The following is a 16,635-nucleotide window of genomic DNA, read 5'->3' as shown; positions in this document are numbered from 1 at the left end:
TACAAAAAAATAGAAAGAATAAATAATATCTCGCATTTCATAGCACGACAGGGTGACTATAGTCAATAATAATGTAATTGTACATTTAAAAATAAGAGTATAATTGGATCACTTGTAACACAAAGGATAAATGCTTGAGGGGATGGATACCCCATTTACTCTGATGTGATTATTACATATTGTCTGCCTGTATCAAATTATCTCATGTACTCTATAAATATAAATTATGTGCCCACAAAAATGACAAATTAAGAATTTTTTAAAAAAAATAAATAAAACAGAGAGGAGCTCTAGAACTGGGTAAACACAGGCCTAGCTTGAGCTGAAACACAGCATTCAAGCCAGCAATGGGTGGGCCTGGGGCCTTTACTTGGCTTGATGTGAGGACAGTGCCCTCCTCTCCTGAGGACTCTTGTAGACTCAGCTCATATTATTATGTAATGCTTGTCACCTTTCATCAACTTTTCTTGCAATCCTGGCTATTTCTTTCAACCCTATGTGGCCAGGAGAGGCTTTGTGTAACTATTTCAGATGCAGACACATATCTTAGGGAGAACTGTCTGCAAGTGACAGCTCTCTCAGCCATAAGTCAGAGAGGTGAAGAAATGAATTTGAATTCTGGGCATCCGATCAAATATTTAGAAAAGGACACTTCTTACCCTTTGAAAGTTGCAAAGTAAACACAACTTCGGCCTGGGAATCAAATGTACTTCTGATTATTTAAAATGAAGTTCTAGAGAGGATAGGATAGTCAGTGGTTCCAACAAAGTGCAATGAGGAAATTTCAGGCAAATGCAGAGAAAAAATGCAAAGTAGTATCAGCGTAGTCGTAGTGACGTCAGAACCCTATTAATATACTTACATCCTGGAAAATGTCTGTTTCAGGCTTTTAACAATGATTCTCTGCAAACTGTGTCGCCATAAAGTTTGAATGTTTTCCTCAATTAATAAGAATCCATATGCATGTCCTTATAAGTGTTTGCTTTTCTTTTGTATCACCAGTTCATAGACATTTAATGAAATACTAAGAAAATATGCTCTCCCAGTGAAGAGACTACATTTCATATTCCTTCCAACTCATCTCACCACTATATATTTATATTTCTGGCTTTTTGTTAACTGTATTTTAATCAGTGTCCCTTAAAACTTTGCTACTCAAAGTATGATCCAGGGACCAGCAGCATCAGCATCGCATGGAAGTTTGTTACAAAAGCAAACTCCCGGGCCCTTCCCCAGGCCCTACTGAATCAGAATCTGCAATCCCTCAGTGATTCACACTATAGCATGAGAGCACTGACCCAAAAGAGCATGTGCATCTGACAAATCTATAATCAAGGAAAAAGGCAAATACTTTTGCATAGAAAATCCGAGTACAATGGTGTACAATATGTAGGCATACGCAGTGTTAATACTAATAAATGCCAATATGCTTACTTAATGCCAGGCCCTGTTACAGGGTCATGACTCTTCACCACAACACAGGGTGTAGGTACCATCCTCCTCATTTTTTAGATGATGTACAGAAGCAGAGAGAGCTTAAGTAACATTTGCAAAATCACACAGTAAATCAGTGGAACAGACATGACTTGAACCCGGGTAATCCAACTTCAGGGTCATGTTTGTAACCATTATACTTTACTGTTACATTCACCATTCCTCAGCAGTATGCACCTGTATTCAGGAAATGAAACAGCTGAGTTGGGATCTGAACGATAAAGCTAGATTGCTATCAGGCCCATCATCTTAGTTCAGTAACATTTAGAAGCAGAGACCATTATAGATGGAGACCATAAAACTCTAAGAGAACACGTTTTGGTATTTTCTGAGGACACTGAAGCCTAAAGAGGATGTGTGAAAACCAGTGGTTTTCCCAAAGAAGCGGAAAATTGGAGGCTATATTTTCCATGATGTTTCCTGCCTCTTCTATGCCACATCCTAATTCTTTCAGGGTTTGCTCTTCCAAAGATACTTCATACACATCAGATATCAAGTGACACCTTGTTCCTTTCTTAACTTCCATTCAAAATGTGAGAACAAAATCCTGTCATTTGCAATAGCATGGATAGAACTGAATTTCTGTCAACTGAAATAAGCCAGGCATACAAAGACTAATATCACATGTTCTCACTCATATGTGGGAGCTTGAAAAAAAAAACAACAACATGAAATTGAACTCCTGAAGACAGAGTGAAATAATGGTTGCCAGAGACTGGGAAGGGTAGTGGGGATGGGGTTATATCGGGATGGTTAATGAGCAAAAAAAAAAAAAAAACCAAAAACAGAATGAATAAGATTGAGTATTTGGTAGCACAATAAGGTGACTATAGCTAACAATAACTTATTATATATTTTAAAATAAATCAAAGGGTAGAGGCTGGGTGTGGTGGCTCATGCCTATAATCCCAACACTTTGGGAGGCCAAGGCAGGTAGATCACCTGAGGTCAGGGGTTCAAGACCAGCCTGGCCAGCATGGTGAAACCCTGTCTCTACTAAAAGTACAAAAAATTAGCTGGGCATGATGGCACGTGCCCGTAATCCCAGCTACTTGGGAGGCTGAGGAAGGAGAATCACTTGAACCAGGGAGGCAGAGGTTGCAGTGAGCTGAGATTGTGCCATTGCACTCCAGCCTGAGGAATGAGAGTGAAACTCCATCTCAAAAAACAAAAACATAAATGAAATAAAAGAGCGTAACTGGAATGTTCCTAATACAAATAAATGATAGAAGTTTGAGGTGATAAATACCCCAATTACCCTACTTTGATCATTCCACACTATTTGTCTGTATCAAAATATCACATATACCTCATAAATATATACATTCATTACATACTTGTAATAATTTAAAATATCCTTTTTTAAAATCTGAAAATATCAATCCTGCTTTGCAAGTTATTTTGCACCCTAGATGAAACCTCCTCATCCAAAATGTTGTTGGGGGAGTAGGTTGTGCTCATAAATCACACCTCAATATCCTTAATATTAAACACAGTAGCAATTTATATTCAAAATATAATAGGAACTTTCAGATGTTATAGTCAAAGAGCTCTTCCTTTGATAAAAATCAGTCTGCCAGCTAGCTATAGCGTGCTAATTAAGACAAACTCTTCCTTTGGGCTCCAGAGTCATTTACCTGCTAAAATCTTAGTTCTGCTAATGCACATGTAGATGAAAGGAAGGTACAAGTCCTAGCGCAAATTAATGTGGCTACGGAATTGGTGCCATTTCACCTAAGATGCCTTTTTTTAACCAAATGGTGCTTTCTGTCAATGCTGAGCATCCCACAAGGATTCTCTCAAGCCCAGAATGTTTGCAGAATGCCAGGCGGGGGAGTTCCTGGAACAAACTTCAGAAGCCCAAGGAGGTTGAAAACTTCCTGTTTAAAGTACAACTTCTGCTACAAAAGGCATGAAACAGCTTTCCTTTGGAAGCCTGCCTCTTCTGGGGAGAGGCAAGATAAAATGTGCCATTCCCTTAAAATGCCACCCTCATGACGCCAACCATTTCTTGATTTAACCAGCAGTGCCCTTTCCATAACCTCCGTTTTTCACAGGCAAGGAAGGAGCTCCAGATCCAACCAGCAAAGATCACCGTGTCCCTTGTGAAGCATGTGGCGTCAACATAAATCACTTAATACTGGCATTTCCATTATTTGGACATGGCGATGCCCAAAGATCACAGGCAAAGTCAGGGCTGATCAAGTAGCCCCATCTCAGCCCAGTCCCCCCAGAGCGCATGGTTCAGGAGCCCCCACGTGGGCTGGGGGGAGCTAGCAGCCTGGTCCCTCCCAGAAAACAATGGAGTCAGCAGTCACAGATCAAACACCCCAAGAATTCACCCCAGGTGCCCCAGTTCAGGGGCTCTTACCTTGCACTGCCCAGACACACAGATGGCCGTGCCGTTCTGGTCACAGGGGGTGCCATCGATGACCTTCTCAGCTTGCCGTACGTAGAAGCGGTAGCCCATTGCCTGGCAGTTCAACTCACATTTGCGATTGCCTTTTACTACCAAAATAAAATAAAGTAAAGATGAGGTGCAAGCAATGTCATCTCTTTGGAATCAACACCTTTTTTCTTCCTATAATTTTTATTGAGATAAAATTCATGTAACATAAAATCATTTTAACCAACTACACGTTCAATGAGTCTTCGTATGTTCCTAAGGTTCTATGTCCAGCCACAATCATTATTATATAATTCCAGAACATTTCCATCAGCTCAAAAAGAAGCCCTGTGCCTATAAGCTGTCATTTCAATTCCTCGCTCCCCTCTCCAGATCTTGGCAACCACCAATCTACCTTCTGTATGGATTTGCCTATTCTGGACATTTCATAATCCCACACTTTTTGAAAGTGCATGGAAGTTATCAGCTCTCCCCATATTTGATGATAGAGGGAAGGGATTGTCTCTTGATCTATTTGCATATAGTAGTAATTCAATGCTGAGTGAATATTATAAAGGAATTCTTAAAGACTATCACCATGCAAATAACAGATTCTACTTTTAGACATCCTCCCATGCTTTGCCATTGTCATAACTAATTAGGTTGGTGCAAAAGTAGTTGTGGCTTTTGCCATTGAAAGTAATGGCAAAAACTGCAATTACTTTTGTACCAACCTAGATATACTTCATATATCAGCAATCATAATGAGCACACAATTTTTATGTTGAAGAGTCTTACTCTGTAACCCAGGCTTGAGTGCAATGGTGCAATCTCAGCTCACTGCAACCTATGCCTCCTGGGTTCAAGTGATTCTCCTGCCTCAGCCTCCCAAGTAGCTACAATTACAGGCACCTGCCACCACAGCCAGCTAGTTTTTTGTTTTTTTTGTTTTTTGTTTTTATTTTTATTTTTTTTTGAGTAGAGACAGGGTTTTACCATGTTGGCCAGGATGGTCTTGAACTCCTGACCTCAAGTGATCTGCCCACCTCAGCCTCCCAAGGGGAGCTCATGCCTGTAATCCCAGCACCAAAGTGCACTTTGTGCTGGGATTACAGGCATGAGCCACTGTGCCCAGCCACATTCTGCTTTTTAAACTTAAAATCTATGCAGTTAAATCATCTGTATGCCTTTTTAAATGGCTGCAGCTTCCTGTAATTCCTCGGTTATGAGATATTTAAGTGGTTTCTCCATCATTTGAGGTTGAAGTTCAAAGTTCTAACCGAGGAATAAAATATCTTTCAAGAGCGGAACCTCACCTAACTTTATGGCCTCATTTCCTCCTGTTCTTCCTTAAATCCACATTCCTAAATCCACATCCTACACCCAACTAAGCACTTCCTCTCTCTTGCCATTGCTTCACCGTTCCTTCTGTCATTTGGCCGGCACACATTTGTACTTTGTTTGCACGTCCAAGTCACCTCCTCAGGAAGCCCTCCATGGATCTTGATCCCATCTCTACTTCCGCCCCACAGCAGGCTGATGTGCCCTCCTCTATTTCAGAGTTAACCATGATGCATTGCAGTGTGCTTTTTCAAGAACACAGGATGTCTCTGTCTTATTCACTTTTGTATCCCAGGAACCCAGCACAGAGCTTGGCACAAAGCAAATGCTAAACAAATCCCTGAAGAATAAAACAAGGGATGCGTAAATAAATCCTGGCCTTTTTTCCCCATTAGCTTTCTCTCCCCTCCTGCCAGATGTATTTCCCCACCTCAGAGTCTTTCTCTAAATTTCTATCACTTCACACCAAGTGTGGCACACAGCAGGTGCACAGTAAAAGCTAAATTAATTACTGCTACAAGGAACATCTCAGAGCAATTTAGGTGCTTTCAAAATAAGAATGAAAATAATTTTCAGGCAAAATATATTTCTATATGTAAAAGAGACAGACAAGCCAAATACATACTGATTTTTTTTTTAACTGTTTTTGGAGACAAGACTAATGCTATGCTCAGCCATAGGCAGCCTGTTCCAGGGTCAAACCTTTGTCTAAAAATCAGATTACCAGATTGGGTAATACTGACTTTTTCCTACATAACACAACACAGCATATTTCCCCAGTGTGGCTGCCTGACTGTCATAGCAATAAACTTCCTTCTATTCCAAAGCCACTGAAAACCTCTAACAGGAAATAACATGGAGCCTCTGGGACCACATGGTTCAGGAAGATCGCATTGTCTAGGTACTCTGAGCTATCTTATAAGTCAAGAGACCTGGTTTCTTACCTTGGCTGCCCAAAAGATATAAGAAGTGATTTGGGGGAAATAAGAAAACCAAGATGGAAGCACCTTTGGGATTTATTCTCAACCAAATCATCATTTTATAGATTTAAAAACAGGCCTAAGAAAGGAAGTGACAAGCTGCAGACAAAACTCATCTCCTGTAATCTGCTTTTTCATTTCATCTACTAAGACCCTATTCCCTCTCTCCCCAGATCCTGGCTTTCTGAAGCTCTAGAACTATCCAGGTGCATTGCATTGTAAATAATAAAAGTGTTTGTGAAAGGCAGCCTCATCTGGGCAAGGGTTTTGGGTCTTCACTTCTCTTGGCTTCCTCCCAGGTATCCCTATCCTTTGAGATCCTATCTTTTGGGGCCACAATTTTATTTCTCAGTATTTGTAACCATACTGCAGAAGAACATTCTGAGAAAAAAGAAAAGCTAAACATGAGACAATTACAGCAGAATCTCCAAAAAGCCACAGGAAAAGAAACTAGAGGAATGGCCTTAACTCTGGCTCCTCCCACCAATAGGCACTGGGTCTGCCTTCTCAGATTTACAACTAGGAGATAACTGAAACATGAGGACAAGGGGCTTTTTAACAAAACCGTGTAGCATTCTGTTGCCTTAGAAAATACCCCAGTTCTGGCCAAGTGCAGTGGCTCACGCCTGTAATCCCAGCACTTTGGGAGGCCGAGACGGGCGAATCTGAGGTCAGGAGTTTCAGACCAACCTGGCCAACATGGGGAAATCCTGTCTCTAGTAAAAATGCAAAAAATTAGCTGGGCGTGGTGGTGGGTGCCTGTAATCCCAGCTACTCAGGAGGCTGAGGCAGGAGAATCGCTTGTACCTGGGAGGCAGAGGTAGCAGTGAGCTGAGACTGCGCCACTGCACTCCAGCCCTGGCAGCAGAGACTTCCTCTCAAAAAAAAAAAAAAAAAAAAAAAGAAAGAAAATGCCCAGTTCTTTTCACAAAATTATGTAAAGGGGACTTCTCTAAACTCTGCATAGACTTCCTACCCACTGCCCGCCCCACCTTTGTGTCTGTGCGAGACGCATGTTATATCACTCAGGCTGGAGTGTTCTTGGCTCACTGCAACCATGACCTCCCAGGCTCAAGCCATTCTCCCACCTCAGCCTCCTAAGTAGCTGGGACTACAAGTGTGCACCACCACACTCAGCTAATTGTATTTTTTGTACAGATGGGGTTTTGCCATGTTGCCCAGCTGGTCTCAAACTCCTGGTCTCAAGTGATCCCTTTGCCTCAGCCTTCCAAAGTACCAGGATAACAGGCATAAGGCACCACCCTCAGCCCCCGACCCCTTTAAAATTCCACATAAAAATACATTTGGGCATGGCACAGTGGCTCATGTCTGTAATGCCAACACTTGGAAGCTGAAGCAGGAGGACTGCTTGAGCCCAGGAGTCCGAGACCAGCCTGGGCAACATAATGAGACCCTGTCTCTACAAAAAAATTAAAAATTAGCCGGGCATGAGGGTGCAGGCCTGTAGTCCCAGCTACTCAAGAGGCTGAGGTGAGAGAATCCTTTGAGCCCAGGAGTTTGAGGCTGCAGTGAGTTGTGACAGCACTACTGCACTCCAGCCTGGACGACAGAGCAAGAGCAAGATCCCATTTCAAAAACAGCAACAACAACATTCGAAGGGTTTCAAATTAAGGTTTTGCATGAATATTCACTTTACTTTTTTGCCTTTGAGTAAAGTGCAATTTTGATGCCAGGAGACGCTGCTCTAAGCAGATTTTGCCAGGTTTTGTTAGTGCAGACAAAAGGGGAAAACAGAAAGGGGGGCAATGGAATAAGTGCAAGTGGGCACAAACTTCTCTCTGTTCCTCTCCTCCTTTGTTCTCATCTGTTTCCTGAATGTCCTCTCTGTCTCCAAAAAGAAAGGGGGAAACCAAAAGTGGGGAGCAATGGAATAAGTGCAAGTGGGCACAAACTTCTCTCTGTTCCTCTCCTCCTTTGTTCTCATCTGTTTCCTGAATGTCCTCCCTGTCTCCAAAAAGAACATTTCACCATCCACACACTAAAGCAGTAGTTCTCAGTGTGGTCCTGGGACCAGCGGCACCAGCATCACCTGCGTACTTGCTGAAAATGCAAATTCTTGGGCCTCACCCCAGACATCCTGGATCAGAAACTCTGCAGATGAGATCCAGGACATGGTCAAGTTTGGGAATCACCGCTCTAAGGAAAATCAAGCAGTGAGCAGACTTGGAAGCAGCTTACTCTTCTTATTTTGAATCAAAGCTATTCAGATCCCACGCCTGAATTTAAAAGATGATATAACCCCAAATATAAACACTCTAATTAAATTTAGGATATTACCAAGTATCGGGAGCCCTGATATTTAAAGCCCTCTGATCATGAAAAAAAAATTCTGGTGACTATACAAGAAAATTTAGGTCACTAAGAGTAAAGCAACAAAAAGCTAAAGGGTGTACCCTCAAATACAAGTTAAAGATTTAAATCACTCATTGAATTCTGTTTCCTTGGAAAAAGCCATCGATATAATAAAGATTTTTTTAAAAAAAGTAATAAACTCAAAAGAACAAATAGAAAAGGAGTTAACGGTTACAAAGTTTTGGAAACCGGAAAGCAGAAGCACCCATCGTAAGGACTTATGACCCAAGAAAGCTAATCCTAAGCAGCAATAAAAGCAACAAAGCTATGTAGCATTACGGAGTCTCCAAAAGTTAACTTTGGAAGTAGGGGAAAGAAAACAGACCTAAAACCGGAACAATGATCTCTAAGAGTTCTAAGAAGTAGTTAGAGGTTCCACTTTCCAGAATGGCTCTCAGTGCCTCTGAAAATCAACTCTTCCATAAAAGCAAAAGGCAGCTAGAGTGGCTCTACTAATATTTTGGACAAAGTAGACTTTAAGACAAAAGTTGTTACTAGAGACAAGAATGTTTTATAATAACAGAAGAGTCAATCCAGTAGGAAGACATAACAACCAAGCCCCAAAATACATAAAGTAAAAACTGACAGGCTGGGCACAGTGGCTCATGCCTGTATTCCCGACATTTTAGAAGGCTGAGGTCCTGAGATTGGGAGTTTGAGACCAGCCTGGACAACATGGCAGAACCCCATCTTTATTAAAAAAAAATACAAAAATTAGCCAGATGTGGTGGCACGTGCCTGTAATCCCAGCTACTCAGGAAGCTGAGGCAAAATAATTGCTTGAACTTGGGAGGCAGAGGTTGCAGTGAGTCGAAATCATGCCACTGCACTCCAGCCTGGGTGACAGAGTAAGACTCCATCTAAAACACACACACATACCTGACAAAACTGAAAGAAGAAATAGACAATAATAAAATGGTAGTTTCAAACTTTCATATCCCACTTTCAATAATGAATACAGCAATGAGACAGAAGATCAATATGGAAACAGAATACTCGAATAACACTATAAACCAATTAGTCTTAGATATCTAAAGCAGGTCAATAAGGAAATAGAATACTTGAACAACACTATAAACCAGTTAGATATCTATAGGCTATCAATAAGGAAATAGAATACATGAATAACACTATAAACCAATTAGACTGAGATCTATAGAAGATCAATAAAGATATAGAATACTTGAACAATACTGAGATAGCTATAGAACACTCCACCCAACAGTGGCAGAATACACATTCTTCTCAAGGGCACATGAAACATTCTCCAAGAGGGAATAAATGTTAGGCTATAAAACAAACTTTAATAAATTTTAAAATATCAAAATAATGAAAAGTATGTTCTCAGACCACAATTGAATGAAATTAAAAATCAATAGCAGAAAAAAATTGGGAAACTTTTTAAATACATGGAAATTAAACAACATACTCCTAAATAAATGATCAAGAAAGAAACCACAGGGCAAATTAGAAAATACTTTGAGGGCCAGGTACGGGGGCTCATGCCAGTAACTTTGGGAGTCCAAGGCAGAAGGATTACTTGCGGCCAGGAGTTCAAGACCAGCAAGGGCAACATAGTGAGACCCTACCTCTTAATTGTATTTCTATTTACTATCAATGAGTATTCTGAAAATGAATTTGAAAAAGCAATTCAACTTAAAATAGCATTAAAAAGAATAAAAATACTTACAAACAAGTTTAAAGAAGTATAAGATTTATGCATTGAAAATCTCAAACTATTGTTGAAATAAATTAAGAAAGATCTAAACAAATGGAAGGATATCACATTTTCTTGGATCTAAAGATTTAACATTGTTAAGATGGCAATGCCCCCTCATATTGATCTGCATATTCAACACAAACTACCAACTGGCCTATTATTTTTCTGGAGCTAATCTTAAATTTTACACAAAAATGCAAGGGACCAAAGAAAAACAGTTGGAGGATTCATATTTCCTGAATTTAAAACTTACTACAAATCAAAACTAAGTGTGGTATTATCATAAGGCTAAACACATAGATCAATGGAATAGAACTTAGAGTCTAGATACAAAGTCTTACATTTATGGTCAATTGATTTTTGACACAAGTGCTAAGATGACTCAATAGGGAAAAAAATAGTGTCTGCAACAAATGACAGTGGGATAACTTTTGCATGCAAAAGAATGAAGTTGGATCCCTACCTCAAACCATATACAAAAGAGAACTAAAAATTGATCAACCTAAATTTAAAATCTAAAACTATAAAATTCCTAGAAGAAAATGGGTATAAATTTAACCTGTGTTAACCTAAAAATGTGTACATAAATATTCATAACAGCTTTCTTAGTTTGTTTGAGTGCCATAACAAAATACCTTAGATTATGTCATTTATAAACAATAGAAATTTATTTCTGAGTTCCAGAGGCTGGGAAGTCCACCATCAAGCTGCCACAAGATTCAGTGTCCAGTGATGGTTCTGTCTGCTTCACAGATGGCAGCTTGTTGTTGTTATCCTTGCATAGCAGACGAGGCAAGGGGGCTTACTCAAGTCTCTTTTATGAGGGTACTAATCCCATTAATGAGGCTGGAGCCCTCATAACTTAATTCTAAAACATCCCATCTCCAAATGATATCACACTGAATGTTAGGTTCCAGCATATAAATTTTAGGGTGACAATAACATTCAGACTATAGCAGCAGCATTATTCATAACAGCTAAAAAGTGGAAACAACTGAAATGTCTCTCAACTGATGAATGGACAAAATGTGAATGTGGTATATCCATACAATGGAATATTATTTGACAACAGGAAGGATTAAAGTATGGATACATGCTATGACATTGATAAATCTTCAAAACATTATGCTAAGTAAAAGAAGCCAGTCATATAAGGCCATGTATTGTATAATTCCATTCACATGAAATGCCCAGAATATGCAAATCCATGGAGAAAGAAAGTAAATTAGTGGTTGCCAGGGCCTGAAGAGAAGGGATAATGTGGAGTGACTGCTAATAGATACGGGCTTTCTCCTTAGGATGAGAAAAATGTTTGCAATTGTATCATGATAATAGTTACATAACTGTTTAATTAAAGTTATGGTGACTTTTACTAAAACAACTAAATTGGTGACTTTTATGACATATGAATTTTATTTCAATAAAGTTGGAATTTTACAAAAAGGAAAAGCAGAAGCAATTAATTTCCCAGATCCACAGGAAATCATCAAACAACTCAAGAAAATTTCAGTTTCCAGATTGCAGAGTCTATCAAGTGCCCAGGATAATGGTGTCAGGGCTGGGATTTGATCTTACCTTACTTACAATCAATAAGTTATCTTGTTACTGTTTTCATGGATACAAACAGAAGATAGAGAAGATTTCTGAGTGAGAGATAAAGAAGAGCAAGCAGTTCACGGAAGAGCAAGTAGCGTGAGCATTAGTGTGTTTGTGTCTGTTCCCTTTGCCCCCAAGTCCCAAAGGGGCAATCCATATGGCCTATGGATACTGCATATACAGTGGCTTTGTATTGCAGCTGAGGAACACTGAGGTTGAGAGATCTACTGCTTTTATTGAAAGCAACAAGCAACCTTACTATTTGTCCTGAATGGAGACTTATCCCTCAAGGTTGCTCACTGCAAATACAATGCTGGAAATAATGTGATTTTAGTGTGGTCAGAGCCTTGCATTCTTGGCATGCTCCAAAGACTTGTAAGAGTACAAGAGACCCATGGAGAAGTATCTCCCAGTAAACAGATAAAAACAAGCCCCCATGAAGGGCATATCACTTGAAATTTCAAGACATTGGGACAAAGAAAAGATAATACAAGTATCCCAAACAGAAACAAAATAGTATTGGATTTCTCAGCAATAACTTTGATGGCTGAACAATAATTGAGTAATGCCTTATTCTTAAGGCACAGCCATTTCTAAATCAGAATTCTATATCTAGTCAAATTATCAATCCTTAGGAAGAAAGCATTTTCAGAAATGCAATTCCCACGCAATTTACGTCTCATGCACCCTTATTGGAGGATGTAGTCTACCACAATAAAGGAGTAGAACAAGAAAGCAGAAGGCGTGGGATCCAGGAGACAGAAGATCTAAGCCAAGAAAGAAGCAAAGAGAATGCTCAGGACTAGGAAGAAAGGAGATCTCAACAAGACAGGTGTGCACTAGGGAAAGACTAGAGCAGGTCAGAGTTCCGGGAGAGAATTCTTTAAGATGAAATAGACAGAATACCCAATACATTTTAAGATACTGAGATTTTAAGATCCTGAGACATGAAGCTACTGAAAGAAGATGTACACAATTTAGAAGAGTTTGGGTTGAATTAGTATCAAGTACATAGAAACGTAGGCAAACTAAAAACCAAAAGGTATTTGTCAACAACAGAGAAAGTGAGATTTCAGGAAAGGAAATATAATCACAGTCTATGTGGTGAATGCCTCACTACGGTGCCCAGATAACCTACCCCTACCTGCCAATCCCAGTCAGCCACACCCCCAGCAGTTAGGAGCTGGCTCAACAGCTGTGAATTTCTGGAGCTTGTGCTGTGCCTGAGGAAGCTGGCTCCCCCAGGTTAAGCCTCCTCCTCAGGGACAGCTCCATCTAATGACTGGGCCTCTGGTACAAAGGCCTACCCTGTCTCAATAGCTGGTAACTCTTCAGGGCTCCTTCTGCTCAGAGCTTCCTGTAGGACAAGCTGAGGCCGTGGTGTGACTGCATCACAGCCCAACTTCCCTCTGTCCAATCCTGCCTCCCACATCCGTCACAGGTGCTGTGCCCCAAGGAACACTAGGCATAAATCTCTGCTTGAGGATCCGTGCTCTGGAAATCTGACCTGAGGTGGTATACCGCATGGCCGCAGTGGGAAGTGCATGTACGCAGTCATCACAATGTGAGCAATGGTTGTTCATCTAAGCAAAATGACAACAATTGTATCAGGAGAGTGTGGGATGGAGAGTGTTTATGTGTGGTGACGTCTAGGGAGAGGATAGTGAAAGAGGACAAGCTCTTCATTTTCAACAGAAAAAATTTAAAATATAAAAACCCAGAATTAACAATTTAAGTATTATTTAGAGATAAGGTAAAAATCAGAAGAACAGCTAAAATGGTGGAGAAGTAGGAAAGATTAGGGAAAGGGCAAACTTTTAGAACTATTTGACTCTATCAAGTATATACACACATAATTTGGAATAGAAAATAAAAACCAATTTTTTAAAAAAATCTAGAAAATAACTCCAACAATTCAGGTTCTTGGATATGAAATCCTTCTGTGCAGTTATTATTAATGGTAGATTTTTTCAATCTCTATTCAAAATTAACAAAAAAACTAAAAAACTCTTGCTATCTTCTTCGAAATTTTACATAAGTGGAAGAAACTTATGCAAAAGGGAATGCTGCCTTCTAGAAAAGCAAAATGCTGCTCAAGCGTTGAGATTTTAGATTTTAGGAAGCTTTGCTACTGCACTGGTTTGCATTTGCTCTCAGCCAGCAAGGAGACTTTGGGAGGGATGGGAGCCCCCAGAAAGTGGAAGGAAACAAGGTTCAAGCTTTTCCCACAATTGCACATTCTCCCACACTCATTTAAGTGGGGGAAAAAATTCAGGTACGAAAAGAGGAGATTCTGTGCATAAATACATGAACACTGGAGAATAGGTAACATCTGTGCTTAGCTGCAGATGCATTCAAACTTCACAAGTTCATTCCAAGTTGAGCGCTGAAGCCCTCATTTCCCAAGGTCAATTCCTTTTTTTTTTTTTTTTGGTGGAATATTCGATACCTCTGTTCAAGAATTGCAGCCTAGCAAATGCAGCTCATAAAACCTGGAGGTGGCAGGGTGCTTACCCAACACATGCTGATGAGTGAAGGGTAAATCAATTAGAAACATGTGGATACAGTGTCTTAAGAGTGTATGCAGGGGTTAAATAAAATAAGGTGTTTGCTCAAAGCAGAGCAATGGACCAGGAGTTTGCTGCATTTGGTATGATAACTAACCCAGGAGCAGCCAGAGCCACCGGAGCGCTAGGCTTCACCTCCACTGACTGCATTATCTACGTATTATTGCTCCCGTTTACGACGAAGTATCTGCCTGCCCTTGGGTTCCAAATTCTGGACTAGACTCAGATGATTACTGTTTAAAATGCTTTTCCCCAGACTGCATTTTCCAGGACAAAGTTATGGAAAATAAGATGAGGAGAATGATTCTCAGCGGCCAGACTCTTCTCTGGAATTAGAAAACTGTTCTGAAACAGTCAGAACAGAAGACGGGTAAGACTAAGTCTTAGCTTTTCCTGTTCGGAAAAAGAAAACTGTTTTGGGTGCATTCCATTATTAAAGCTCAAACAGCTTATCAGTTGCCTAATACCCCAAATCTTCCATCCCACACTTGCAATTTAAACTTTAAATTTAATTTAAACTTTATAAGTTCATACTGAATGCCCTTTAAAGGGCATTTCTAAAAGCAACGTCCTTTAGAAACTTTAGAAGTGCCCTAACTGCGGCTGGGTGGAATGGCTCATGCCTGTAATCCCAGCACTTTGGGAGGCTGAGGCAGGCAGATCACAAGGTCAGGAGTTCAAGACCAGCCTGGCCAATATGGTGAAACCCCATCTCTACTAAAAATACAAAATTAGCCGGGCATGTTGGCGGGCACCTGTAGCCTCAGCTACTTGGGAGGCTGAGGCAGGAGAATCGCTTGAACCTGGGAGGGGAGGTTACAGTGAGCTGAGATCGCACTACTGCACTCTAGCCTAGTGACAGAGCAAGACTCCATCCTAAAAAAAAAAAAAAAAAAAAAAAAAAAAGGTGCCCTACCGAATCTTACTTAACTGACTGTTTTAATAGGCTTCAGATATGGATTAGAAAGAGTGAATGAAAATGTCTTAAATGTTTGTTTTTCTTTCTGCAGATTTACTGGGTATCTTTATATACAAAAACATCCCTTTTGAACCCTGAAAAAAATCACTGGCTCAATTTTCTATCAATAGTCCTCTTAGCACTGTGCATACTTAAATATAGTTCTAATTGTCCACAACACTAACATTCAGTGGCTTTCAAACTTCTGGAAGTCTTCTGTTAAAACAAAGGCTGATAGGCCCCACTCCCTGGAGTATCTGACGCAGTGGGCCTAGTGTAGAGTTCAAGAATATTCATTTCTAACAAGTTCCCAGGTGATGCCAGTGCTCCTGGTCTGGGAGTCACACCTGGAGAGCCTCTGCTGTAACCGATGCTTCTGAACTAGGAGAGAAGGAGGAGACCTGGCTTGTAACCAGGCTACTAGCTGACACCCTGGGAATACACTGCCATAGCTAACATACAAAATGATGTTTGGCTACTTAAATAAAAGGTTACAGCTGTATATTTGAAAGCGAGACAGCGAAGACTACAGCCATCAGGAGGCCTTGCAAGGAGGAAATTTCCTTTTGAGTTGTCAGGTATGATCTATACCGTGCAGAAAACAGAGCGGGGACAGGAACTTCTCTTTCCTTTTTAGCTGCATTTGGATTCAGCAGGCATTAGGATGTAGCTGCCTAACTTAGTCCCACCTTTTGCAAATTTTATGTTTAGTGTCTCTTGGACACTTACTATATGTTAGACTCTTCATAGAAATTAATTTAGCCAATCCTTGCCAATGGAGGACAAGGACCCTGAGGCTGAGGCAAGCTCAGTGATGTGGTCACAACCACATGGTTGGTACGTGGTGGAGCTCAGCTGTAAACAGGTCCATGTGACTGAAATGTCCTTGCTCCCACTGCACTCCCCACCTCACTAGTCCATTCTGGAACCCAAAGCTTCTCCAAACAGAGCTTCCCACTGCTGTTCTGTGTTGCCAGTGGGCTACAGCTGTGGCACCACTGGGGCATGCCTATCCCACTAAGTCACCTGCTGCAGGCTAGATTACCTACTACCCTCATCCTGCTTGGATCTTGAGTGGGGGGAGGGGGGCTTGGGGACTTTCTGCTTCCCCTAGGGCAGCCAGCTAAATAAAGGAAGCCTCCCTCCTATGGCCCAGAAAGTGGACTCTTTCTGTTTGGGATTTCTAACCCCATGCCCCTGTCTCCTACCCAATTCCCTGG

At 40.7% G+C, this 16,635-nt stretch overlaps 1 protein-coding gene across 1 annotated transcript in view; it reads right to left on the bottom strand.

Moving 5' to 3' along the window:
- The window catches only part of THSD4 (thrombospondin type 1 domain containing 4), a 661,199-nt gene that overhangs the window by 367,374 nt on the left and 277,190 nt on the right, over positions 1–16,635 (bottom strand). The window contains exon 7 of the mRNA XM_032244849.1: positions 3,866–4,002. Coding sequence (XP_032100740.1) covers positions 3,866–4,002 — 137 coding nt within the window. The remainder of the gene's footprint in view (positions 1–3,865; positions 4,003–16,635) is intronic.

This window comes from Sapajus apella, unplaced genomic scaffold, assembly GCF_009761245.1.
Source record: "Sapajus apella isolate SASKATOON/1434 unplaced genomic scaffold, GSC_monkey_1.0 scaffold55, whole genome shotgun sequence".
In the NCBI taxonomy this organism is placed as follows: domain Eukaryota; kingdom Metazoa; phylum Chordata; class Mammalia; order Primates; family Cebidae; genus Sapajus; species Sapajus apella.
The sequence above is the reverse complement of the archived record's forward strand: the minus strand, read 5'-3'. Positions and strand labels throughout refer to the sequence as shown.